At 38.7% G+C, this 27,729-nt stretch overlaps 1 protein-coding gene across 1 annotated transcript in view; it reads left to right on the forward strand.

Moving 5' to 3' along the window:
- Window positions 1-27,729, forward strand: part of cblb (Cbl proto-oncogene B, E3 ubiquitin protein ligase) — a 77,690-nt gene that overhangs the window by 10,871 nt on the left and 39,090 nt on the right. Inside the window, exons 4-5 of the mRNA XM_042499049.1 lie at window positions 16,677-16,823; window positions 24,776-24,932. Coding sequence (XP_042354983.1) covers window positions 16,677-16,823; window positions 24,776-24,932 — 304 coding nt within the window. The remainder of the gene's footprint in view (window positions 1-16,676; window positions 16,824-24,775; window positions 24,933-27,729) is intronic.

The raw sequence follows: 27,729 nt of genomic DNA on the forward strand, positions 1-27,729 counted from the left end.
TCTGATGTCCACGCGACACACCCCACCCCCCTAGTCTTCATTGTCCCAGTCTCCACATCTGACCACCTGATCCTCCGCCCCCCTGCATCTTTGTCTTTCACATGCTGAGCGAGACATGATAGGAATATTAATAAGGACATGAAAGGATGGGTGGGGGGTGGGGGGTGGGGGGTGCAAACAGCTGTTCTTGTTAAAGAGTTACAGATTGCACAGGAACTTTGTTCACATCTCTTTGAGTTAATTGTCTTTGACCCTGAAGTTATATCCGCCACTTAAGCCTGAATAACAGTTTGCTTTTGTAGCCTCTTTTGAATCAAAATGCCCAAGAGCCCCTCATGTAAGTCTACAGGCTGTTTTATTTAATTAGGCAAATTGGTTTTCTTTGACATTTTTTGAAGATCCGCTTTTAATTAAAATCTTTTCTAGAACAAACCTTTGGCACCTTGGTAGTGACTGAACTCGTACTATGTGTGTAGTAAAGAGGGATCAGTGTAGAAGATAAGTCATTTCCAGTGCTAAAAGAAGTATTCAGACCTTTTACTAAAGTAAAAGTACTAATACCACACTGGGAAAATACTGAAAATGAAACAGAAAATACTCAAGTAAAGTACAAGTACCTCATAACCTTACTAGATGAGATGCATTAAGGTCAACAAAAAACACAAGTCAAACAAGACTTGGAAAAAGTGGTTAAAAAATTATAATAATTCTGTAACATAATTTTAAATACATAATTGGGATACTTTTAGATATGGCCTTTCCCTTAGCTTTTGAGCAATGAGCAGCTTAACAACACATAGAAAAAAATAAGCAAGAATTTAGTAAAAAGATCCAAGAAAAATTACCAATAAGCAAAAAAAAGTAAAAAAAAAAAAAAAAAAACAAAAAGAAAATGATCTGAAATAAGCGCACAAAATAAAACAAACCTGTACTTTTTACTGTAACAGAAATATACATATATATATATATATATATATATATATAACGGTATATATATACGCTACTATATTATATATAATAACGGTGACTTTTAAATATTTTTCTGTAAATTGTTCCTAGTTTTTTTTGATCATTTTCTTATAAATAATAATTAAATAGCTCGTGAGAGGCGTCTGAACGCAGCAGAGAAAGCTGATGTGGAACTAGGTTTTATTAATGGTCAGAAAAGCAGACATTTACTCAGCCAGATGAATCTTTTCCGAGATGGAAAACTCTTCTGAGGAGAGACCTGCAACCACAGCATAAAATGACATTGACAAACACGAGAGCCGCGGCTTTCATAACGCGCTGCTGCAGAGGATCAATTCACCGCATGAGATGTCATTTTCTGAGGCCGAGCTGTAAAACATAAAGCCGCTCTTTAAACGAGACACACGCCTCCACTTCAGCAACCTCCCTTTCTTCACCAAAGCTTGAGGTCAACTTGTCTTTTCTTCCAGGATGATCCCATGAAGACAGACCTTGACAGTCAATCAATGAGCATCAAGTCGAAAAATTACATAATTACAGCCCTGCAACTAGCACTTAAGTGCTCCTTTGGTAGTGTGCCTGCTGTTTCCACTCACAGGAAGTCAAATGTTGGATATAATAGAACAATATATATAGTAAGGGCAACTCTTTCATGCCCTTTCCATACAGCCACAGAGCACATCACGAGTGATTTGCACAGCAGAGTGTTTTATAGCCTCTCTGACAAAAATGGCTTTAGCAGCTTTCTAAAGTGATTGTCTCTAAATCAGATGGATTAAAAGTGCACTTCTTTTGCCAGGAAGCAGAGTGTTGCAGATAAAAGACAATCTGACCTCCCTTCCTCCCTCAATCCATCTCCTCTCTTGCTCCCGCTGATTGTGAATAACCCCTGACTCATTGTGCAGGGACATGTTGGAGGAACCTGCTCTGTATTATTTGGCTTTTAACTAATGATGGCGACTCTCTACCTGCAGTATTTAAAGCTGTAAGAATGAATGAAGAGAAGGTCTTTCTCCATCACTTACAGAATTATATTCTATGTCGAAATGAGCCACATACAGAGTAGACTGAATGTCATTTTTATCTAATTAATTAGTAATTTGCTGACTGTGGAAGTGCCAGAGCACAGTGCAGCTCGGTGCTTAGTCTAATTGACAGTTTGTCATTTTTTTCTTATAATTCCGAGGGGAAATATTTTATATGGAGGTTTGCTTTTAAATCTCCCTGACTGGAGGTTTGAGACACTTAGGTCTGACATTGAAATTGGTTCTCTTTCTTTTGAAAACATGGGGAAAAAAAGCAATGAGCAACTTAGCAAAAAAATGTTGTGTAAATTGCAAGACATTTTTAAATTTGGAAAATTATTTTTAAAGAAGCTAAGGAAACTTCCCCCAAACTATATTGATAATCATCATAATTAATGGGCCCATTTTTTTAAAAAACATCAAGCCAATTTCTTCAAGTTTCAAAGGGTTAAGGCCCTGACACACCAAGCTGACAGTCAGCCGTTGGTGAATGTTTGGCTATTGGGAGTGAGATCGTAACAAACTTGTTATATTACGTATGATTTTTTTTTTTTTGCCATTGAGCTCTTTATAAGAAACAGGTCATAACTGTTTGTTATTCCCTAGTGCACAGTAAATATGCTTTGCTATATGTCATCACTGGGTGGTGTTGTTAATGTGCTAACCATAGACTGTATATTCAGATGGATCTCCACCCACTCCCACTGTACACATCTGTCAATCATGACATCATACCCCCTTTTTCTATATACGGAGAGGTATTTCCACTCAGACGCAGAATAAACATGCTGGATGGCCATTGGCTGTAGCCTTTGCACTGTGTTCAAGTGCAACTTTTTGGCCAGGACACAGGCGACTTTAGGCGATGTAACCACTGGTCTTTAACATCAGAAGTTTTGGCATGTCTTATCCCTGTGTTGTAAAGATCAGATTGTTTAAAAAGTTCTGAGATCTCATAGCTCAAGCATCTACATGACTGCCAACTAGTTGAAGCATGTTTATGGCACAGACTGTACAGTCTTTCAAGTATATGAAGAATTTACTGTTGGGCTGAAATGGAAGATCGCTGTCTATTGCTTCAATTTTATCACTGTGCAGCTGAGACAGCTGTAGTCGGTAACTTTAATAAAAAATAGCTTTTTTTATATTTTATATTATTATATTATATTTTTTAATATTTTTTTTTTTTCCTGAAACTGTCACTATATGAAAACTGTCACTGGAGCAAAGAAGTCCCTAAGGCAGCTGTCAGTTGCTTTTTCTCCCCTGTTTTCAGAAAGATATTTTAGTGTATTGTTTAGCTGTCAAATGAGAAGTTGGTCTGGCCAGCAGCCAGTGCTTGGTCCATGAGTCATAAACATTCTTATTTTACAGCTAAAACAGTACACTAAAATTTGTTTTGGAAATCCATTGAGGGGAGAAAAAAGCAATATTGTAACAGAATCTTGATTCATATTTGATCAGTGCTGCCTAGTTGATGTCTTGAAAGGGTCGATTACACTGAGATGTGTTGCCAGCAAAGCGTCGCCGCCAGCAAACCATCACCAGCCAAACCATCACCAGCAAACCATCACCAGCCAAACCATCACCAGCCAAACCATCACCAGCCAAACCATCACCAGCCAAACCATCACCAGCAAACCATCACCAGCCAAACCATCACAGCCAAACCATCACCAGCCAAACATCACCAGCAAAACATCACCAGCCAAACCATCACCAGCAAACCATCACAGCCAAACCATTGCAAAACCATTGTTCTTCTATGGTATCACTTGCCAGTTGGGCGCTTCTCTCTCGCTGCTGCAGGATGGGTGGCAGGTGTTTTTTCTGGCAGTTTTGGGCACGCATAAAAGCTAAAATATTTTCAACTTTTCGTCTCAATGTGCGAAGTTGCAGTGCTTGTCAATGTTATTTTTTGCCATGTGCATACAGTATGTACATGCAGCACCGCTCCATGCTCTCACAGCTGTTTTACCAGATGCACTTCCAGGGCATTTTTGGAGCGCTCACGCCAGGCGGGATGCGTCTTGGTATGATCGCCTCTTAACAGCTGCGTTAGAGTCTCCTTAGCTCTGATTGGTCAGTGCTGTCATCAGGCAGTCTGACTCTAGCAAATGCTATTGGAGGCAGTAGGAGGACGAGGATTGACATGATTTTTCTCACCTACTGTCTCATGTACTTCTTTCAGAATCTAGTTACAGTTTCAACAAATATGACAAGTTGTTTTTTTTAAAAAAAGTCACCAACTGTAGCTTAAATAAATGCCCCGTAAAACCTGGAAAAGTAGTTTAATTCGGCTGTCAGATTTGTTCTGTTGTGGCTTTTGGTTAGTGTTGCTGCTTACCGTAATTCTCTATTTGAACTGGTTTCCTCTGCAGAAACCTCTGAAGTCACATGTGTTACACATACAGGAAAACTTGATCAAAGTCTCCACATTTCACAAGAAAATAAACTCCTTTCATGGCGATTTATTTTCCTTCATTCCAACCTACAGCTAACACATGAAACATATCGCTCTGTAACAGTGATAAATACTACATCATGTTGATAATTGATCATTAATGTTTTGGGAGAGTTACTTTTGCTTTTGTTTGGCAGGGGGACTGCAGACAAAGTAATTAAGATTTTTTGGATCTATCTGTGTTTTTAAATTTTCAGATCCACTGGAATAGATTGGCTTCTATGGTAAAATACTACCCATTTATTTCTGAATGCCTGAGCTGTGATACACATGCAGGCTGTAACCGGATGGATGGAAGTGATGTGGTTGAATTACTGAGCTGAAAGGACAGGAAGTGTTTCCTTGTGAATAATCTCACCACATGTCTGTCTGTCTTAAATCAGGATCAGTTTGCAGCTGACTGGTAGCGTAATGTGAGACAGTTCTCTCTGTCTGCTATTTAATACTCACTGTTTGAATCAAAAAGCTGTATCTCCTAATCTCCTCTCCTCTAGTTGTATTTGTTAATAGTGCTCACGTATGAATTTAAAACTTGGCAGTTGTTTGATGTCGTGAAGCCACATTTAGAATCGTTAATGTGGAATACTTTGGGGCTAGTTCTTTAGAATAAACTCGTACACGTACTCACACGTCGGTACGTCACAGTGGGCACTCGCGCTTTGAAGTGATGATGTCACGCGTTCCCATGAAGGGCTTAAAAGGCCTGAGCCTGCCTGAGATGAGTAAGCTTCCAGAAAGTAGAACCATCTGGGGAGGAAGTAGAGCACTAGAGGAGGAAGCCTGAACACTTCAGCCAGGAACCAAGGGGCTCAGAGCACAGGGGAGGTGTGTGTGTGTGTGTGTGTGTGTGTGTGTGTGTGTGTGGCGGGGGGGGGGGTAAGAGTCGTTGCCAGGCTTACTCACTGCACTCTGACTAAGGTTTTCTTTCAAATTGCTGACACACATCATGTGGAATGGACACGGAGGAGTCTTTCCTACATGACTCGATAAACTTTAAACCAAATATTCCCAAACTCACTCATGACATTTGTTTAAAACTGCTGGAAGCTAACGAAGGATTACAAAAACCCCATTTCAGCTCGCGCTCGCACCCACACAAGTGAGACTAATAAATGTTTGCAGATCATTTGATACCATGATCTGTATCTGACCCGCTGTGACCTTTAGATACAGAGTTTGTAAGTTCTCTGAGTGGCTACGTGTGATGTCCTCAGACATTTCAAATGTATGCAGGTTGGGTGACAGATGCTATATTTTTTAGGGCCAATACTGATATTGATTCTTAAGAATTTGAAAAAAAAGGATGGCCAAAAAAATTTTTAATTACTATTTTTTTGGTGGAAGAAGTACTTAGATCTTTTACTTAAGTCAAAGTCATATATATATATATGTATATAATTATTGATGCTCCCCATATATTCATTGCTTTAATGTTGCAGATGGTTCATTTTTAGTTAATTTGAAAAACAGCATAATGCTGTTTCTTAATTTCACTGTAGGAATCAGAAATTCTTTTAATATAATGGCTTCAAGTCCTTGTCAGTAAGAGCTGTCTTACTACAAGGTAAAGCTGTGAAAATGTTCTAAATATAGTATAAAATTAAATGGCTATTGACTTTTTTGGGTGGCTTAAAATTAGGGCTGGGCGATAAAACGATAATGATATCAATCGCGATAAAACTTTTCCTCGATTGAAATATGAGACGTAGTCAATAGAATGTCAATAGAACGCGTTCCAGCCATGATCTCCAAGTGTCCACTCCACTTTCATTCTCTGTCGGTGTCTACGGCGGTTTCTGTGCTGGTGTCTCCATCAGTGTCTCCGAATGTCCGCTCCGCTCTCATTCTCCTCCGGTGTCTCTGTCATTTATCACCATTCTCGCTGCTCACAGTAACTGCTGAACACCGGTGTAAGTGGCCGCCGTCTCCCCCCTCCCTCCTTCTCCTGTGTGTGTGTGTGTGACGGGGACATGATGAGAGGACGTTATGAGAGGACACGCTGGACGCGGTTTGAGTTCAGGTGTAATGAGTCTCCAGCTTGGTTATGCTGAAACAATAAACTGATATCTGATGTTTGATTCCTTCCAACAACAAGCAGAACAACATGTAAATATGCAGAGATCACAACAAAGCTGATACTTAGGGGGTCTAGCTGTGCTGCTTCCTGACATTTTGGGGGGTGTTCCACTCAAACAGAATATTATTTTCCGCATTATTTTTGTACAATTCAAGTTGACATAAGAAGATTTGAGGGAAAAAAAACAAAATATAAAAATGAAATTAATTTTGCTCTTGAAAATGCACAAATTAAATTCATCTGTACTCAACACATCTCAGCCTTTTATACCCTCAGGTAATGAAAAACAAACAAAAACAAGTTATCGGTTATCGGTAGCTTATTGGGCACAAGAAGCTGGAAATTATCGGTTTATCGGTATAGGTTGAAATAATCATTATCGTGCATCACTGATTATGATATCTTCATATCTCACTTAGGAGTCTAAGGGAACCTTTAAGCTTGACAGAAATAGTGATTTGATGTATATCGTGATATATATCGAAAAAAAAAAAAAATGATCATGATTAGACTTCTTTCCATATCGTCCAGCCCTACTTAAAATGAATCGATGTATGTAGCCTACATAATGTGGTGGTTTTCTATCCCAGAGTTATTGCAAGTAAGTGGTTAAGACTGTGATTTGGTCTTTATCATAGACTGTATCTATAATATTGGTTTATATATACAGCAGCTAGCTAAAAGAGGGCAAAACTCCACCTGTCCAGGTGGAGTTGGACAAACTTCTGTCAATAAAAGGATTCTCCCCCAGTGCTTAAATAATGAGACAAAGACAATAGTCCAATGAAATGACCTAATCAAGCTATAACTGTAGCTCGACTATACTATGCATGTAAACGTACTGACTTACTATCCATGTAACAGTGTGGCCTCCATTTAGCACACTGACCAAATACAATCCAGCCATAAACTAGATTTTGAGTTTGTCTTGTTTGAAATGAATTGCTCCCTCTGACTCCATCTCTCTGTCCTAATGGACGGCGTTCTGTAGCTCTTTTTTGTGACAGATATTTGCCTGAATAATTGATGCTAATTATAATCCCAAGAAACAATTAAATCAGCGAGTCGGCTGACTGAGTGCCCTTCTCTCTCTCCATTATTCCTCCATCTTTCTGCTTTGACCCATGATGTGTTTTCACCACCTCTCCCTCCACACCCTCCATTCTCCTCCTCGCTCTCATGGCAGCTGTTAGTTCTCCGCCAGCCTCCACCCGGCCCCTTGGCTGAGTCAGTGTGGCGGCAGCAGCAGCATGTTGGCGATCTGATAGACATCTCATCTGTCTGATAGTCCCTTTGTGAAGCCATTACGGTCCCTCATGGCCACTCTGCTCTCGCCCTATCTCTGCTGTCAGCCGCGCCAACACACCCAAACACACACAGGAAAACAAGAGCGGCCCCTCCTGACGCTGTTCCATCAAAGCATGTAGCTGTTATTCATTTCAGCCCCCCTGCCCTCATCTCCCAGCGTTGATCTTTAACCTCCAGGCCTCATAATCACAGCTATCTCCCATTCCACACACACCCTGGAGTTCAGGCGGGTGTTTGGTTTTAATCAGCTGTCACTCAAATATTTCATTCGTCCAGGGATCCAGAAACATTGTCACTGTCTGCCCTTTGAAAACAATTTGTCCCCCATATGAGAGAAACTGGGTGCAATGATTTGTACTGATAGTTGTAACTGTCTACACCCGAATGTATATGAGCAGCAAATGATGGAAACAGTGGAATGTCAGAAGTGTAGAGTTGTTATAGATTTGTATTTTTCATTAGGTTTTTTCTTATTTTATTTTATTTTTTATTTCAATTCAGTTTAGTTAGTTTATTTATTTATTTTCTTTAAAAAAAAATCAATTCAGTTTAGTTTATTTATTTTATTTTTATTTCAATTAAGTTTAGTTTATTTATTTAAATTTAATTTAAATTCAGCTCATTTTATTTATTTTTTATATCAATTCAGTTTATTTTATTTATTTTTTATATCAATTCAGTTTCATTTCAGTTAGTTTCAGTTTTTGTTTTTTTTTAAATGAGGAAATAGAGGGGTATTTGTCAGGGGCAAGATTTAAAAAGTTCAGCATTGATCTTACGATATAAACATAACACTTTATCAGCGCAACTGAGTCACAGTCATGTTGGCATCGCAGTCTCAGTAAACATAAGCACCAATGCCTCCTCATCCTTTGCGTGCTGATACATTTGACCTCATTAACAAAGACTAAAATTAGAGACATTTCTTGTTTATTTGCAAGTACACAATATTGTTTTAGTAAGTTTTTAGTTTTAGTTTTAATTTAGTATTTCAGTTAGCTAAAATGTATTTTTTAATTTTTAGTTTAGCTGTAGTCAACTATGATAACGGTCACAAGATAAGAAAATATTTCAAAATTTTCTTTTTCAAAATGTTCTCTTTGTTCATCTTTTTTTCTTTGGTCTCAAAAAACACTGCTAGTGTCTTTTTATAGTACTTATATGCAGTACTTTTCCCATGTACCCCTTTCCCACCACATGAGCTCGTCTTCTTAAACCCTTTTTGTTGAGGATTCTTGCAACGTTGGTGCTATCCGGTGACAGGTTCTCACCAGTGTTGAGCAGAACAATCGTGACCAAGGATGTGTCATATCAGAGGGCGTTGAACAATGCAAAACAGGCGTAAACAGTAGTTGTAAGATGGCAGATGGCATTAATTACCTGCTAGTTTTTGTTCTATTATTACAAATGATTTTTTATCCAAAAAACAAGCATGGAGCAACTATTCATTAATTTTCCAGGCAATTTCTCACAAGACCTCTCTACTGCTGTCATATCCATCCTCTCTAATTTTGTAAAGTGTGACCCCCACCTTTACTTTCAAGGTTCACTTTTCTGGTTAAGAATAGTTAGTTTTTTTGGGGTTCTAGCTGGGAACCAAATTTTCAGGTTTTGAACCAATTTATTTGCTCTGTAAAATGCTCTGAATGGTTAGAAATAGGGAACAGGAACTGTAAGAGAAACCGTTTCTTATTGGTGGAAAGGTGTAATAGTGGCCCAGCTGCCACAGTGAGCTAGAAGAACAGTTTGTGACAGAGGATAGTGACAGAGGATAGTGACATCGTTCAGGTGACAGGAAACCAGTAGGATAGAGATAGTTAGTGGTTGAGCTGCACTCGTGCAGGTGTCACCACAACAATTGAGTGACACCATGTAGGCCAGTGTCAGCAGCTCTGTGTTCTGGTTGTAAAAGTGTTTGACTGTAAGATTCCATTTCATCTCAAAAGAGGCTGAAACAAGACTTTTTTTTTATTATTAAAGCCTCAGGAAACGTGGCTTTAAATAGTAAGAATGCACATGCAATTGCCCAACATATGCACAAGTAAGCATCTGCCAGTTTCTTAATGCTGAGGATCCATACTATACATGTAAAAACCTGAGTGCTGGAGTACTCAACATATTTGGGGTTACAATGTAGGCTGGCAAATAGACTAAGTACGCTCCAGTGTTTCCGAAGTGTTTCCAAACGCACTCTGTTGAAAGGAGCGTAGAGGGATTTAATTTTGGCATTTTAAATTTGTACCAAGTGACACTTTGACTTTGAATTTTTGATTGGCTTCATCCATATTACATGATATGGATCGGGGGTTAACCACGCCCAAACAACCCAGCCTCAGGAAACTGACACAACAAAATGACAATATTTCTAAGTTGGATTGAGGCTAATGTCTGATCAGTGTTTATGCTTTTTATTATGAATGGAAGACCCAAATTTACATATTAAGAAAGTTTTTGGTTATTTGGATTCTCAGAGGCTTTACATTTTTTGGTGTAAACTAGGGATGATAACAATTAATCGATGATCGATTTAATCAGTCATTAAGAATTTAATCAATAGGCTATTGCCATCAAAGTTTATGCAATACTATGTGGCTGTGAGCTTTGATTTAGGAAAAACACATTTGCTATTGTTTGAAATAAGCTATTTTTTTAAAGTTTTTTTTTTTTCAAATAACGATTAATTTATTAGTCAGTCATTAATTTTACTGGCAACACTAGTGTAAACCGGTTCCATTACATTTGTTGCTGTGGATGTGTTGGATATATGTAGATGCAGAGAACAGAGCCATCGAAGGATGTGTGCAACAACTGTGTTAGTCAGCCAACAGTTTGTGGCCACCCTGCCTCACACACTCTGAGTACATTAGCCCTAATGAATGGGCTGGGTTTTCCTGGGGCGCTTGTCAAACGAGGCAGATTACACAACCAGTCTAATGGCACAGGGCATAGCAAGGACACATGAGGAAGACTAATGAACCAAACCATGTGCAATGTTATTTCAGAGGAGCTGAACATGTAATCCACCCTGCACTTTTTGTCCAAAAATGCATGTGTCATTGCCGGTAAGCAGTGCAGTCTCATGATGATGCAAGAAGGGAAGATAAATACTGCATACCAAAGATGATTGCAAATACATCATACAGCTAAGAATGCATCCTGTTTTTCTGGTTGTTTTGGGGGTGTTTCGGAGCGGAGCCCTCCTCCACAGCAAGGCTGGAAATTGAGTTTGAATCACAACCATTATGTAAGAATCTGCAGTGTTTCCCTCTGCATCCCAATGGAGAGTTTTTTTGGCTGGTCCTTGGTTGATTAGAGGCCTAATGCTGACTGGAGAGCATGAAAGCATGAGCATGAAATTACTGAGACGGGCTTGGCTTTTTCATTGCGGGCACACACACACACACACACACACACACTGGAGTGTATGCTACCACCAAGACACAGAACACTGATTCTCACTTATCCAGCTTTAACCTGCTGTTCCCCCATGTTATGTTATTCCAGTCACTACCCTGCAAGTGCAATACAAAACTGAGTGGATTATTTCACATCGTGATCAATCTAGCATGAAGACAATAAGGCTGGTGTTTACTTTTGAGTGAATTTTTCAGTCACTGTCATTGCTTGAGTCATATCACTGTCAACTGTGTTGCACACGCCTCGTGCAAAAGCGGTGCATGCGCATTCAAGGACAGAAAGTGCACAGCGGCTGCTATGTCATAAATAATTTGACCCAAGCAGCATTGAGATTGATCGTAGTGTGCTATCAGTAGAAAACATTGCATCATAAATAAATAATGCCAGCCTCACTTTGTTACTGCCATGGAGATATAAAGAACAGAGAACTGTAGCAGAACCTTCAGCATGAGTTGGCAGTCCAGCACATACTGCAGACAGGTTTATCTGGAGATTAAGTGCATTCTAATTTCCTCTGGTTTATAAAGCCTTTTTGATGCTCTTGGTTTCATGTTGCCAGATAAGGAAGGATACATTTTTTTCAAGTATTCAAACATGGTTGCAGCTGTTTTAAGTGTTCAACAATTCTACAGGGGACTTAACTCGACTACAAAATTATTTGATTTAGTGCGCTGCCGCTGCAAGATAAGGTCTTTCTTCAGCCTCAGTAGCTCAGACACATGCTGCAAGGCTCTGATGCATGCTTAGACTATAACTATAGACTATATATATATAACATAAAAGATGTAAGAGCTTAAGAGCCAGAAGTGACCATAGAAATCAACTCGCTCCTATAGCCAGCCTCTAGTGGCCATTAGAAAAACTGCATTTTTGACAATTACACATTAGTTTCATTTTCCAGCCCAGGAAGTTGACTTGGGTCTTGACTTGAAACTTTGAGCATCAGTACAGGATTAGATTCATCAGTTATCTATTTGTGTTTTAAAGTTTTAGACTGTTTGACATACTTACATGATTATTTTTTGTTTTCATTTCTACTTTGCATGCATGTTTTGCAAGACAGTGAAGACCATGGCAAAGAAGTTTCTTTCAACTGACTCAGAAGTAGGTAGATAGAACTCACTGCTGATGAACCTTCATTTTATCGTGAGGAATCAGTGTTCTCAAACCAGAAGGACTAGACCTTAACCACACTGAATGTGGGTGTCTTTTCACATGGTTGCGCTGCATCAATTAGCACTTGAGTATAGAACTTACAATATCAAACACCTGCCACACACAGACACAGACGCTGAGATTATTAAAGAAGAAAATAACATAACTGATAACGAAAAATCATTACTGGCAACATTTGCATTAATGATATGATAGTGTTAAAACAAATTAATGTACCGAATTAATCTTGATCGAGGCTCCATTAGCATACACAGTTTGACAGTGCTGCACTTTTGACGGTATAATTGATTTAAAAATATTTCTCAAAAACAAAAATTGGAAATGTATCATAAAACCTCTGCCCAGGGCTAATCAGTAAATAGTATATAGTATGTAAGTAGTATAAACAATAAATTGTGCAAGAGCAGTGTGCAGAATCTTACTTTTAAAAGTAGCAATCCAAAATATATATATATATATGTATGTGAAAATGTTATGATAAATATAATGCTATGTAAGGTTTGTGCACTGTGAGAGATTTGGAGGCTTAGTCTAGGAGTAAAGCATTTTGTGTAAATCAGCTGTGAAAACTGAGACAAAGTTGTAAAATATTGCAAAACCTAGGATCCACTTAAGTGTTGATCATTTGTTTCCATTGTTAATTAAAGTAAATTTACAGTTGTCATAGTTTGAGGCAGTTTCACTGACAACAAGCTTATCAACAATTTGAATACATATTGGGGGGAAAAATGACACAACACACACACCCCCCCGTCACCCCCAAAACACACGTACTTAAAGTGACGAATTTAGCAGAATAATTGTTCTGTGACGGCGGTGAATCACAGAGGTGTGATAAACAAAACTGTTCTGTGCACGTTTGAAAGAAGAATTAAAAGTTTGGATGATGTGCTCCAGGTACAACACACACACACACACACACACACACACAGACACACACTCAAAGCTTGTTATCAGCACCCTACAGCCAGTGTGCCGTCTTTGTCCCACACACACACACACCTTGGGCAAAGTCACCCCGTCTTGTGTGTGTGTGCCTGAGTGTTACCACGGAGTGTTTGCGAGCGGTCTAATCTCACGGGGAGCTCGAGACAAATCCCCATCCCAGAGGAGAGGGAGACGAGAGTCACCAACACTTCACAAAAAAGAATTAAAAAAAAAAAGATCTCCTGAAGTGTCCTTCCCTACTTCCTTCACGATTTAGGACTTGTTCATGTATATGTGGCTGTAAGCTTAAATCGTCAGTTCATCCATATCTCAGCTAATTTAGCAGGAATTTCAGCAATAAACTACACTGTTCTGAAAATTCAAGGCTTCAGTTATCTCTTCTTGTGTGGCACTGCGCAACTCTGTTTTATTAGTAACATTTCATGGAAATTCATATTTCTACATAGTACGGAAGGAATGAAGTAAAATCCAAAATATTACCCAATTGAAAGATCTGATGAAGACTTCAGTAGAGTAAATTTGTCATTGTCATGTTTTCTGGTTGTCTGTCTGTCCATCCATCCATCCTTCTGTCCTCTGTCCCATTCTCAACAAGGAAATATCATAAGAATGCCTTGAGGGAACTTCACAGATTTGGCAAGAAAAATCCCCTAGGACTCAAAGATTAACTGATTGGATTTTGGAGAGCAAAGGTCAAGGTCATTGTGACCTGGCATGTTGTCTCATTCTTGTGAACGCCTATAGGGAATATCCTGTAATGGGGTGGCTGTGTCTCAGGAGTAGAGCGGCTGTCCGATAATCGGTAGATAGATGGTTCCATCCTGAGCTCCTCTAGTGCACATGTCAAAGTATCCTTGGTCAAGATACTGAAACCTTAATTGCTACTGATTTCTGTGTCAGTGATGTGCATCTGCATGTGAATTTTTCACTGACAAGCAGGAGACACCTTGTATGGTAACCTCTGCCATCAGTGTGTGAATTTGTGTGTGAATGGGTGACTGTAATGTAAAAGTGCTGTCAGTGGTTCAAAGGGTGCTCTATAAATGCAAGTCCATTTATCATTTACTTCTACTTTGTCTAAACGATGAACTGATTTGACTTTGTTGGTCAAAGTATAGGTCACTGTGATCTCCTGTCCGCCCCATTCTTGTAAATGCAACTTCAAGAAAGACGTTGGAATTTCATTAACATTTGGCACAAATATACAGTTTGACTCATAGGTGATCTGTATAGATCTCTTCTGCTGCAGGGTTGAACAAGTGTGTGAAGCATCAGAGCTGAACTTAGAGTTTGTAGTTTCTTTGCAGCAACATCCAGATCTGAAGCATTGTCGACCGTCATGGTTACATATAAGTCTGGACAGACGAGGATGTAAACTGCAGCTTGAGTGGTTCTTGAGTGGGAGACCACAAGCTGGTTATTCTAGTTTTAAATATCAGCTGTTTAAAAGAGAATGACACCTATTTTAAGAATTCATGTGTTATTTCTGTGCTGTACAGTCAGTGTTTGAGGACTGGTACCGTTTCCTTTATCAGACATAGAATTCTCCAGTTGCTGTTAACACTTGAATAAAGAACAGTCACCGTGACTTTAAATTTGAACAGTTTATTGACTTTGTAGAGCCGTAATGTGTTCACTTGAGCTTCAGCACCAAAGAGACGAGCCAAGAGGTACACAAAACAGACAAATTAAAAAGTATCTATTTGAATAAAATAGTTAAATATAAAATGAGAAAATAACAAAATGGTGGCTATCAAAAACGATATACATTATATACATGACAAAATGTATGTCAGTGTAAATGAAATATTTGTGTAAATGACGGACAGCATTCCAACTTTGACAGTCAACGATAGTATAGTCAGTGCTATACTTGTAATAAATCGCTGCTGTCTGGCGAAAAAACTCCTATCTACAAAATTGCTCTTTTTTAGGAATTATAAAAAACATTGTGTTTTTAAAAGGATCCAATGGAGATAGGAGGTTTAGTCATAGGCTTTTTGCACTTCATTGGTTTGGAAATGGTGAAACCCTCTGACAGACTAAGAGGGGACCAATAGAATTAATTCATGGGGGAAAAAAAGAAAATAGTCAAATGTCTAGATGGGAGGTTTGCGCCCGACAACGACAAAATATAGATTTAATTATGAATAACAAATATAATATACATGAAAATATATCGAAATGTCGTGTGTTACATGAAAAATATGTACAGTATATGTAATAAACATGGTGTACATCAGTAATACATAAGTGCTGAATATATGTGATGAAAATACTGAAGAATATTATGATAACATATATACAATAACTATAAGTAGCAATTTTTTTTTTTCTATTATGCAGTCTCAATAATACAGTATAATGCAATGTAATATATTGTTAGATTTGAAACCAAACACTGGATAGACTACCATATTGTTGTCGCTATGCAATAGTCACTAAAAAGTATCCACTTTTGGGTCAACAAATTCAGTGTTTTTTTTGCTGTCTTTGCTGCAATGTTAGATTTTACATCTTAGCCTCATCTCACATTGAAGAGTTTATTGTGTGTTTTCTAGCTTTCAGAAAGGATGGTGCACGCCCACACACACTGGATTGTTATTGTGCAAGGGTAGAAATTAAGTTATCGTGACTTCCCCTTAGCATGACATCTGCATTTAAACGTTTTGGCTTATGTGACAGTTAACAAGGTGCAATTACAGTCAAACGTGTATTTGAAACAAGCAGCTCCAAGATGATTCTGTTGGGCTGTAAAACTGTGACATTTTAGATCTGAAAAGTTGCAGAAGTGAAACAGGCTGGAAAATGACTGAACTTGGCTTTGGCTTTGAATTAATCACAGAATTATCTCTGAATGTGAAAAGTGTGACCTTTCTCACGCCATATGTCATTTACGGCACATTTTAAATTTGTTTAAGCACAGACTTTTTTTTAATGTTTTATTGGTCATGTGTCAGATGTGATATAAGATGTGTGATATAGCACAGATACCCTAAAATCTACGTTTTGCTATTGAGCCTTCCCTTTTTCAAGTTTTTGTGATTTATTTTCATGACTTTCAAGACATTTTGTAGGATTTGTACAGTTTTTAGCTGTTTTTTTAAATTATCACTATACTTTGAAGTGTTGTATATTAACCCCAGAGCGAGCAGTTTTTATGCACCAGTGCCGGTAAATCTGTAGTCAACAAGATTTGCAAATATGTCCAGAATTCTGAAGGTCAAATAATTTCCATATGTTGTTGAGCATTTAAGGCTATAATTATAATAAGTGTTTCCTCTCTCTGCAGGAGGAACCTGACCAAGCTGTCTCTGATCTTCAGCCACATGCTGGCTGAAATCAAAGCCATCTTCCCGGGAGGACAGTTCCAGGGGGACACTTTCAGGATCACCAAAGCTGATGCCGCTGACTTCTGGAGAAAATTTTTTGGAGAAAAGTAAGCTTCACCTCATTTTGGCTTCTTCTTTTGATGCTCCTCTTTTGGGTAGATCATGATTGATTTGTGTGATAAGGAGAAGCTGCTGTCAGGATCTGTCTGATGTCAGTGTGTGTGTGTGTGTGTGTGTGTGTGTGTGTGTGTATGTTTCCTGCTTTTTCATCTCCAGGGTAGTATCACTGTCTTGATGGTTCAAACATGTGCTTTCTGTTTCTCTATGTAATAACTTGAAGGAGAGATGCTCTGATGTTGGAGGGCCTCCAAGCAGTGTGACAGACTGTCACACTGAGCGCTGCTTACACACACACACACACACACACACACACACACACTCTCTGCCACACAGAGCTAATGGCAGCTGGTGTGTTTAGCTAGTCTTTGTTTCACTAACATGCATCGCTGAGACAAGGTTATGACCTCTCACATGTGCTAACATGCGCCTGTACAAGATTTACTGAGTCTGCACCGTCCTTGTGATGTCACTTTTTTTAAAAAAATATTTTTTTATTGGAAGAACAATACAAGAGCACCCAAGCATCCTTCCATTTTTTCCATGTTTAATCCCCTTACCCTATTGCTCCCCAAAGCGAGACCATAACGATAATAAAGACAAGAACAGAAATTACACTAATGGCAATAATCATGAATAAAACTCATGGGAAGTAGTGATACCAAAGTTAGTAATACCCTGCTCACATAAGATAAGAAAATAATGAATAAATATCTGGATGAAAATTACTAAAAAGATAAAGCCAACAAATGGGAGAGGAGATGGAATACAAAACAAAAACTGAAGAAAAAAAAAGAAATTGAAACAAACGAATAAGGAGGCTCAGTCGTCAAAACCAGGCTGGGAGGTCAAATAATCAATATAATTTAGGAGAGGTCTCCCAATTTTTTCACAAGAATGAAGGGGACCTTCTAGGGACAGTCTTTGTATCATTAACATGCATCGCTGAGACAAGGTTATGAGCTCTCACATGTGCTAACTTGCGCCTATACAAGATTAACTCAGTCTGCACTGTCTGTGTATTACGTTATGTTGAGTTTTATGGGTCCAAAAACCAGAATTTGATGTTCACAGCTGTACTTGGCAGTTGACAAAGATGACAAAGACATATTTTGCATTCTGAAGAACTTGCAGGTAAATCTCAAAATTTGCGATTTGGAGATTGCACTTGGCAATACTGCTATATGACAATATTTCGATTGATTGTGCAGCCCAAGTGTTCAAAGATGTCAGCTGAGAGGCTTACCAATGCATCATGGACGCTCCCTCGATATCTGTCATGCTGCACATGTGGACATGTTGGGGACTTGAGAGCTACAGCTAATGAAAACACAAGACAGGGACTGAAGATAGAGACTAGCAGTGCTGCGGCACTTTCCAAGGTGTTTGTATATGTTAGACGAGGAGAAAGTGACAGAAAGCAAGAAAGAGGAGGTGGAAGGTGGACTATTGCACGCAATATTTTTGTAAATTATGTCAGCCAGTAACTAAATCAGAATGCTGCTTTGTCACGTTTTGACTTTGATATTTTCTGCCTGAGCTCGGGCTGTGGTTGGACCTGTGCATCACATGACAAACCCTCCGGAGAATCTCCCAGTGAAAGCTCGTGTAATGTGTGCCCCTCTGTCGCTGCACAGTCGTTCAGTGTGAAAACCATGATGACTTTAAGACTCATGTTTACAAGGCACCAAGTGTGAACAAAACAGCAATTTGACGACTTTGAATGTTGTGCAGTGTGAACTTAAGTTTCGATTTATCACTTCCTGTTGCCTTGCCAGTAACCACACATGACATTTATTTGGGCAAACTAGACAAACTTCCAGAGTCTGTATCTGAGATTTAGAGCCTTTCTCCTTTTGCAGATCTGATTTTGGACATATCTGATATAAAGAGTGTATTTTTAAGACTTCCTCAGGGCTTAAAAAATTAGCTTTCTGCTCCAATGTCTGTTTTTATTTCTTGTTAAGTCCTTATTCTGACTAACTGCTGTGAGTTCAGCAGCCTCGACTATCAGTGCTGCTTCAGACTCTTGTGTGATCTGTTTCATTAGCTGTATTTTACTGATAAAATAAATGCAAAGAGGTGCTGGAAGCTTAGGGTACTTTAAAGAACTAATTATACTTTGAGTGGAAGTTGGGAGTCATATAAAGGTTTTAGTCATTCTTTGAGTAATAATGGCACTGTCAAACAGCATTTAGCCCACAACTAACCCCTTAAGAACCATTTTACAGTGTAGCTGAGAGAGGTCTGACATAATGAAGGAAGATTCCCACATTGTGCCTAAATGGATTCAGAATATTGGGACACCTAGAAAACACTTAAATTTAGATTACTAGCAAGTAAAACAAAAAGCCTCACCATTTTTAAAATATGTTTACTGTCTAAAGAAAACCATATGAGGGCAATGAGACTAAATGCAGTGAATGAAAACAAACATAACACTACAAGAACACAAATTGAGAGCTTTCTTATGTGTGTCATACTGTAAGAAGTGCATGCAGGTGTAGTGCTGGGAAAGGAGCCCGGTTTGTACAGACACTGTCTAATTGCATTGGACTTGCATTTTCATAATTTACAGGATTCAGAACTATTCCATTTATAGATCAGTGCATGGAAATGTTGTATCTTGTTTACAATACATCAGTTCAACTTATATTGCCAGTTGCTATATAGTACACCTGACTGTGTTAGCAGGGATGTTGCAGTAGGATACTGATGTAGGTGAATGTGTCTTGGAGCATTTCTGGTTAAATTCAGTGGAGACATCCTGCGCTGAGGCCTTAACGTCCACACCAAGTTTCATTCACATCTGATAAAGGGACAACAAAACTCAAGACTTTAAATGCACAGTTATTGAAAAGCTGTGTGTGATGATGAAACAAGTGTGTGATTGGTTTCACACCTTCTTTAGACAAAATGGAACCAGCTGAAATGACTTTGCTTAGCTTTGTAAAGCCTGAAATGTGCTTGTTAACACTTGTGGCCTTGAATTGGGAAAACTGACCTGCTTGCTTTTGTTGGCTGAAAAAGGGCTTGAACCCGGGATTACCACTTGCAGCTATATACAGGCACCAATTAGAGGTGTGCAGTATCAAAATTACTAGGTATCGAGGCTTGTTTTTCAATCTGCAATATATAAAATGACTCTATCACAAATGTCAAGTATAAATTGTCCCATTATTTTTATAAGCCACCGCCGCTGGGGTTCCTTCACTCTCTTCTAAGGCGCTCTCTCCCTCACACAGACACACACATAAAGCAGGGCTTTTGCAGTCACATTTTGTGACCATGGAGCACTACTGTGATTTGCAAATACTATGTTTAACAGCACTGCAGTAACAATCTAACTTAATGAGTGGTAGTGGTGGTAGTGTGAGCAGGTGAGGTGTAGGTTTGTTTTTGCAAAGCTCCGATCGCGACTATTTTGCAACCACAGAGCACCAGTGCGACTTAAATATATTAGTATTATACTAACAGGAGAGCTGTTTGTTTGTTGCCCGCTCACAGTGAATGAATCCTCACAGTTAAAGGCGCTGCGGTATCTGTTGAACTGTCTTTATTCCGCAGTGTCTTGTTGCAGGCCGCCAGCTGTTTGCAGTCTTGTAACTTCTCCCTCCACCACTTAGGTGTCACATTGTCCTTCAGCTCAGCTGCCTGTTCCACCAGTAGAGACCGGAGACTGAGCTCTGGTGGTGCATGCCGTGCACTACATACATTGAGCTTAATAGAAAGAGGAGCGCCTAATTATGACCATATTGGAAAACATACTTTTGGGAATTCTACAACTCGAAAACCAGCAACACATGCACACCAGAACAACTCCATTACCAAAATCTTGTCCCGTCCCCTAAAGATTCTGCATACATATGCAGATATCTGTTTTTCCAGGGATTCAGGAATGCTTGCTCAGCCATTTACATGTCCAGACAACTCGTACTTTTTGAATTTTGAGCCAATTGAACAAGGATATCAACATGGCCATTTGATAAAGTTGAGTTGATTTCAATTAGGCAAGAAAGAAAGGATATAAAAGATGATATTTCACAGGTCAAAATCAAAGCATACTTACATGTTGTATATGTATACATTTGTATTGTATTCTTCAAATCCCTGAAAAAAAAAAAACGAATTGGGACAATAATCCCAGCAGAGACACTGTTTTCCTGGCTGCATTTGAGGTGTCCACCGTGTTCGCAGCCACTCCAAAGACTAATCTATTATAGATTGTTACAGACCTCAGCTTCCCGTGGTCAGAGCGAGAGGATGCAGGCTTGTCATCAATCCTGTGAGAGGACTGTCGGGAGACTCGTACCCCGCAGGAACTTGCTAAAAGAGTTCCGTGAAAAAGACTTTCTCTCAACACAAATGACCACCCAGTCAAGGTCATAGAGAATCATTCAATCAACGTTGTCCCAGATTCAGCAGAGTCAGCTTCAGTAAATGAGCTAACTCCATTACCTGTGTCACATGAGCTCTTTCAGATCAATGAACTCTTGTGCTTAATATCTCACACTGTTTAAATTATACGTGCAGGATAACCAGCTTATTCTTCAAGTACAGTTTGCGTACACTATATTTCAAACATCAGCTTAATTAACCATGTGTGTGTGTTCCAGGAAGGTGGTGTCAGACTGGAGTGTGTGTGTGTGTGTGTGTGTGTGTGTGTGTGTGTGTGTGTGTGTGTGTGTGTGACGCTAATGCATACTGGCCAGTTAATATGAAAGTGCGGTCGGCCATGCTTTGAGCCATAGAAGGTTATTCCCAGCACTGAACGTTTTTTTTTTTTAACAGCCTTGATTACTATCAAAAGAGATTCTGCTGTCATGAAGCGTTCAAGTGTGCTGTATTCTTTCTCATTACTCTCTCACTGTCCTTGTGGTGTCTCTTTTCCCTTCTGCCTCCCTCCCTCTGTGCTCAATTTCCTCTCCTCTAACTCTGACTGTGCTCGGACTAAAAGCTGTTCCAGCTGGTAGCTCAGGAGCTGCTGTGATATCGCCAGCTTGTGTCCAATTTGGTTTAGTTCTGCCATCATCATACCAGCACAATACAGTCTTTGATTGACTTTCTAAACTCCAGCTGTCCGTTTCAGAATCTTTGCCTCATGACATGGTTGCTTGTTTTGATATGATTCTGAAATTTAAATGTCACTGTTCATTGTGTTGCACATTCGGCCCGCTATTATTTGACATTTCTTCATACTGTTATCAGTACAATAACGCAGTTTCAGTACTGATACAGAAATATAATGAGCACATTAGATGCAATGCCCTAAAGTAAAATAAACATATTTTTTAAAACCCCTTTTTTGTTCATTAAACCCTTTGAAAATTGCGCCAATTTGATTAATTCCTGTCAAAAAGGAATGGCCCAAAAATTTGCAAGGAATTAGTAAAAAGTTACAAGAAAATTATCATTAAATAAGCCAAACAAAATTTGCAAGAAACTAGCAAACATTAACAAGACAACGATGTAAAAAAATAAGCCAAAAAAATGCAAAAAGGTGACTAAAATATTAGAAGAAAATTATCTAAAAAATAAGCCAAAAAATGCAAAAAGGGGTAGAAAGTTTAAAAGTTACAAAATGATCTGAAATGAGCCCCCATTATTGCAAGAAATAAGTAGTCTGAAGAAAATTATCTGAAAAGAAAATAAGCCAAAAAAATTGCAAGAGAAATTAGTGAAACATTATCTGAAAATAAGCAAAAAAAATAGCAAGAAAGGAGTTACAAGAAAATTAATTTAGTGAAATAAGTGAATTTAGATAATTATTAGAGTTATGTTGCTATCACTGGTTTTGGTTTTGGCATGCTCTTAAATTAAGTTTTGCAGGGTTTTTTGGACAGAGAGTTTTTAAAATGGTCCTTTTGTGGACAGGAATTATGTGGAGAATGAACTTGTCCTGAACCTTGGTTATTCAAAGATTGTTAATTATTTTTCCGAAAATGATTTCCAAAAGATGCTTGACTGTGTGATTCGAATACACTGATAAACATTACAGGCACAACATGTGTTAATCTGAACACAGCAGCTCCATAAAAACATTAGTGACAAAGCATTAATTACTACGTTGCACAGATAACACAAAAATAACATTAAAATCACATACAGTAACAATGTGTGCGGCATAAGAAGCCACTTTAGGGAGAGGTGTTTATGTGTTCATCTGTGTCTTGTATTTAAAACTGGAAGGAAAAAAAATCACAAGACTTGCAGGAGGGCTTTCAGCTGAGATCCGTCTCCACACTCGAGTGCTCGTGGCTGAGAGGTAAAATTAAAAAGCGTGGTACTCAAACGCAGGGTGGGACGAGCAAAGAGGAAATCCTCACCAAGAGACATTGCTCTTGAGCCTCTAAAATGTCCTCATAATGGAGCTGCCACTCCTCATTTCAGTGGGCCTCGTGGAGTCTCACCTTCACTGCAATCACAGTGAGACACATTTGTTGTCATGTCAGTGCAATAGCAGAACTATGGAGCTCATACCAGTTTGGCTGAGATGTTGTCAAAATCCACATTTTATTTTATTTTATACATTCAATAGTACATCTCTCTTTGTCTCATTAAAATTGAATAAATAATAAAACAGAAGAGCATTTTCTCTTTGTGTTATCTCCAGCTTGATGTGGTGCAGCCTCTTGAGATAAAATCACAAAATGAAAACAACAACATTAATAACATGCTGTGTGCAAGGTTAGGTTTAGCACTAGATGGGGAAAAGATTTTACAGACCTGTGACCTTGTCATCCCTGGCTCATTTACAAAACATGTTGGTTCCAGGAAGCCTTCATGTTTAGTGCCACAGCATAAAGTAATGGCTCTGCAGGTGCCTTTTTCTAACTGAATGAGTCTGTGTTGCTGCCTGGTAACAGTGTATTTCAGTCCTGTGCTTTTGCTGTAATAGAAGCTTTTTTGTTTTTGTTTTTTCCCAAATATTTTGTTTTATATTTATTATATTATATTATTATATATATATTATATTATATATTATATTATTATATTTATATTTTGTTTTTTAAATTTATTGTAGAAAAGGGTGAGATAATGTCAATGAGAAATACAGTTCACTTTTTTTGTATGAGCATGTGAATATGCACATATATAGGCAAGAATGAATAGAAGCTTTTAACGCCTGTCAGGAAGTAAGATATTATAGTGTGAGATGAACTTCTCGTGTTACACCGCTGAGACGGCTGATCATAATCACCACTACATTTGGTAATTTGACATTTGGCATCAACAACATTTTCATTTCCCAATTTCTATCAGTTATGGGTGAGACACTTCACTTCAGTGCATGACCTTGCAGAAGATCTGATCTTTTCTTTTCTTTTCTTTTCTTCTCTTTTCTTCTCTGAAGCCTCAAGGGTTGTTCAAGTTGAACAAATATTCAGCCTTGTCTAATCTATGAATGGGATTGGCCTATTGACAAATAAGATGAGAAAGGTTGCATTAGGTTACAGCATGATGCCTTCAAGTTCTTTTCAGTAGAAATGCATATTAGGTGACAGTAAACTATAACATTCTCATGATATGTTCAAATGTAATTTTATTAAATGTATGTTTTGCCGAAAAACTATAATAAAGTTGTTTAAACGATACATTTGTTGATGTTTTCACAGCAATCTGAAATGGATATTTTAGAGGGAATTATGATATGTTCTAGATAGCAAAAAGGCACTGTTTTTAAAGAAAGATACATTTCATATGAAAGGTTATTTTAAAGATTGTATCATAAATATATATTATCGAATTTGTGCTCATTTAAAGATAGGGTAGTGAGGGGGTTAATGACTATAAAACAGTTAAGTATTTTTTTTCATGAAAAAGCACAAATGGACAAAAAAAACAGCAAAATATAGAACTTAAACAAAAAAAACCTCTGTATCTGAATCTGTAAATTCTCAGCATCTTCAGTTGTTATGATTTGCCTTTCTCTCTCTTGCAGGACAATAGTGCCATGGAAAGTCTTCCGACAGTGCCTTCACGAAGTGCATCCCATCAGCTCCGGCCTGGAGGCCATGGCCCTCAAATCCACCATCGACCTCACCTGCAACGACTACATCTCTGTGTTTGAGTTTGACATCTTCACGCGCCTCTTTCAGGTTTGTTGAAATAAAACTTAAGTTCAAACATGTGAATCAAATGATTTAACTCACACGGCACATACTGTAGCGCTTTGCTCTTTATCATGCTGTGTTCAGATACAACCGCTTTTAGCATTTGCGTGTAGTGTTTTTAGTTTGTTGTCTTCTTTTTGCATGTGTCTTCTTTGTGTGAAAATCTAAACAAATGTATTAAGGATCTGTTTCATTCATTATTGCACTTTTCAGTCTCGCTGATGTTATATAACAAGCCAGACACAAGCTGTCAAATGACAGCTAGAAATGACACCCTTCAACAGAATGACAGGCATGGCTTTTTATTCACTATGTATTATGAAAAAGGAGGAAGCTTTTTCACACCCGAGTAGTAATCTTTTCTGAGAATCCAGAGGACAGACAGAGAGCAGATAACCAGAAGAATGCTTGTAAAGTGTAGTTTTGTCATTACATGTGCTAACAAGCACCACACATGCAGGTGTAACTCAGCGGCTCAAACCATTGAGTGCCATGTCGCGGATGACTTATCATAGCATCCTCTAATGAAGAATACCAGACATACCACTAGTTAACAGTAAAAAAACAACTTCTTTTTTTGTTAGAGTTAGGCCAAGTTTAAACTTTTTGGCCCTGTTAAAAACAGAAAAATCTTCCTCTGCATTAAAAAAAAAATGTATCTGAAATGTATTGTGCATGCGCAAAGTCTGGCATTGACATGGTGTTCTCAAGGGATCCATGCATTGCCAGTATACACGACAACAGAACGGGAGGCATTTAAATAAAATTACACTCTGAAACACAGTTTGCATTTTCAGGCTGCCAAAACGCCATTGTTGTATGAACAAAAGTCCAAACTGCAACTCAAATTTAACCTTTCATGCTAGAGCCATTGCCATTTAAATGGCCCCTTAGACAGTCTTAGGCAGTGTCATCATTTAGGATCTTATTGGCCTGGGTATGGAAGCACTTCCTGAGCCTCTCAGTGCTGCCTGGTGTATCTGGTACCTTCACCCTGACCTCAAAAGGGAGGAAAGGTCATTTTCTGGTTGTTTTGGATCCTTAATGGTTCTCCTTAGCCTCATTGTTGTAGGTCCTGGTGAAAACATCCTTTAGGCAGGGTAGAGCAGTGCCTATAGTATGTTCTGAATGGACCACTCTTTGCAGGGACTTGTGGTCCAGTTGGTTCTGTCCCAATATCAGGCAGTGATGTTACCCGTCAGGATGCTTGTGATGGTCCAGGAATAGCTATTCCTCAGTATTTGACGGGATAACGGAAGTTTAACCTTCTTAAGTATAGCCTGATTGAAGTCTCCAGCCACAGTGAGCACAGCGTCAGGATTACTGGAGTTTGTGAGCGGTTCAGGTCTTTGCAGAGATCTGACAGGGCAGCCTCTGTACTTGCTTGTGGTGGAGTTTAGACCACTGTAATAATGACCACTCTAAAATGTGATATGCATTTGATTGTCAATATCTCCAGACCAGATAAGCAGGACTGGATAATGCTGTAATATTCCCACTGTCACATCAATCCTTATTCAACATAACGCACATGCCACTTTATTTATCCTGCTCTGTCACAGAGAAAAAGAGCCACTTAGTTGAAGGTGGAAGAGAATAGAAGTTCAAAGTTAGATTTATTTGTCAATTTGTCCTTGATCCAGCTGCAAGCATGGTAAAAATGATGTCATCAGGTGGAAAATAGTCAGAATGACAAATTCCAAGGCCAAAGCCTAGAATGACACCCAGAAATAATACAATGCATGTTTTTATGCTTTGATGGCTGTAGGATCAAAAATTTTAGTTTGAATGGGTTTCAGTGGTGCATTTTTTTTTCAATTACAGCATGAATGTAACAATTTAGTTTCCACACTTATTGTAGGAGCTGAGCAGGAAATTCCAAGATTAAACAAAAATGCATGATATTGCCAAATTAATATGCTATATGCATGAACACAACCAAAATTATAATTCTTTTTTAAATGCGCCAAACAGTCCCTAAGGTAATCACACACACACACAAAAACAATTTTAAGAGCAAAAATTAGCATAACCTTAGCAGATCTGCCTTCTCCTGTAAGGTACACAGAGGAAGGGGTTGGAAAGGACCATCAGGCAACCTATGCTAGATGTTTTGGTACCATTTTTTATTAAAGTAGGAGAGGAAAGGTTTCTAGACTTTCCAAAAGTCGACAGGCATCCTCGAGGCCCCTTGTGTGATGTGTCACAACACTTTCCACCCATTTAGAGAGTACTGATGGCTTGGCAGATTTCCATCGAACACTAACCTTGGTGCAAATATCAGACTGCATCCCTAAGTGCAAACTTTCTCCAAATACTGCTTAGCCTGGGTCTGGGCATATCTCCTTAATATAGACATTGGGAAGTTTTTCAAAGATGGCCTGCCAAAATGGTAACACAGACAGCAGCCAGTGTGGTACAGAGTGGCTTCATCTTGATGGCAGGGGGAGCGGGTCATGTCTGATCCTGGGATCATCTGTGTTAAATAAAAAAAATTCTTAAACCTCTGATTCATTGCTGGCTTCTCTTGAACCAATAGGTTGTCAGTGTGTGTAATGGTGCGAAGAGGTCCAATAAAGTAAATTTAGCAATGGACTGACTGTAACGGTGTGTCAGAGGCAGTCCCCTGTGGTCAAACCTCATGTCCCTTGCCTGGATTATTCACTGGTTGGGAATCCTGGTGGGAGGCAGGACAGGGATCAGAGGGTCCACATTAAGGTGCAGGTGAACAAAGCAAGAAAATATGCTGACCTGGTGGACAAAGAAAAAAATAATGAATTCC

Source organism: Plectropomus leopardus, chromosome 13, assembly GCF_008729295.1.
Source record: "Plectropomus leopardus isolate mb chromosome 13, YSFRI_Pleo_2.0, whole genome shotgun sequence".
In the NCBI taxonomy this organism is placed as follows: Eukaryota; Metazoa; Chordata; class Actinopteri; order Perciformes; family Serranidae; genus Plectropomus; species Plectropomus leopardus.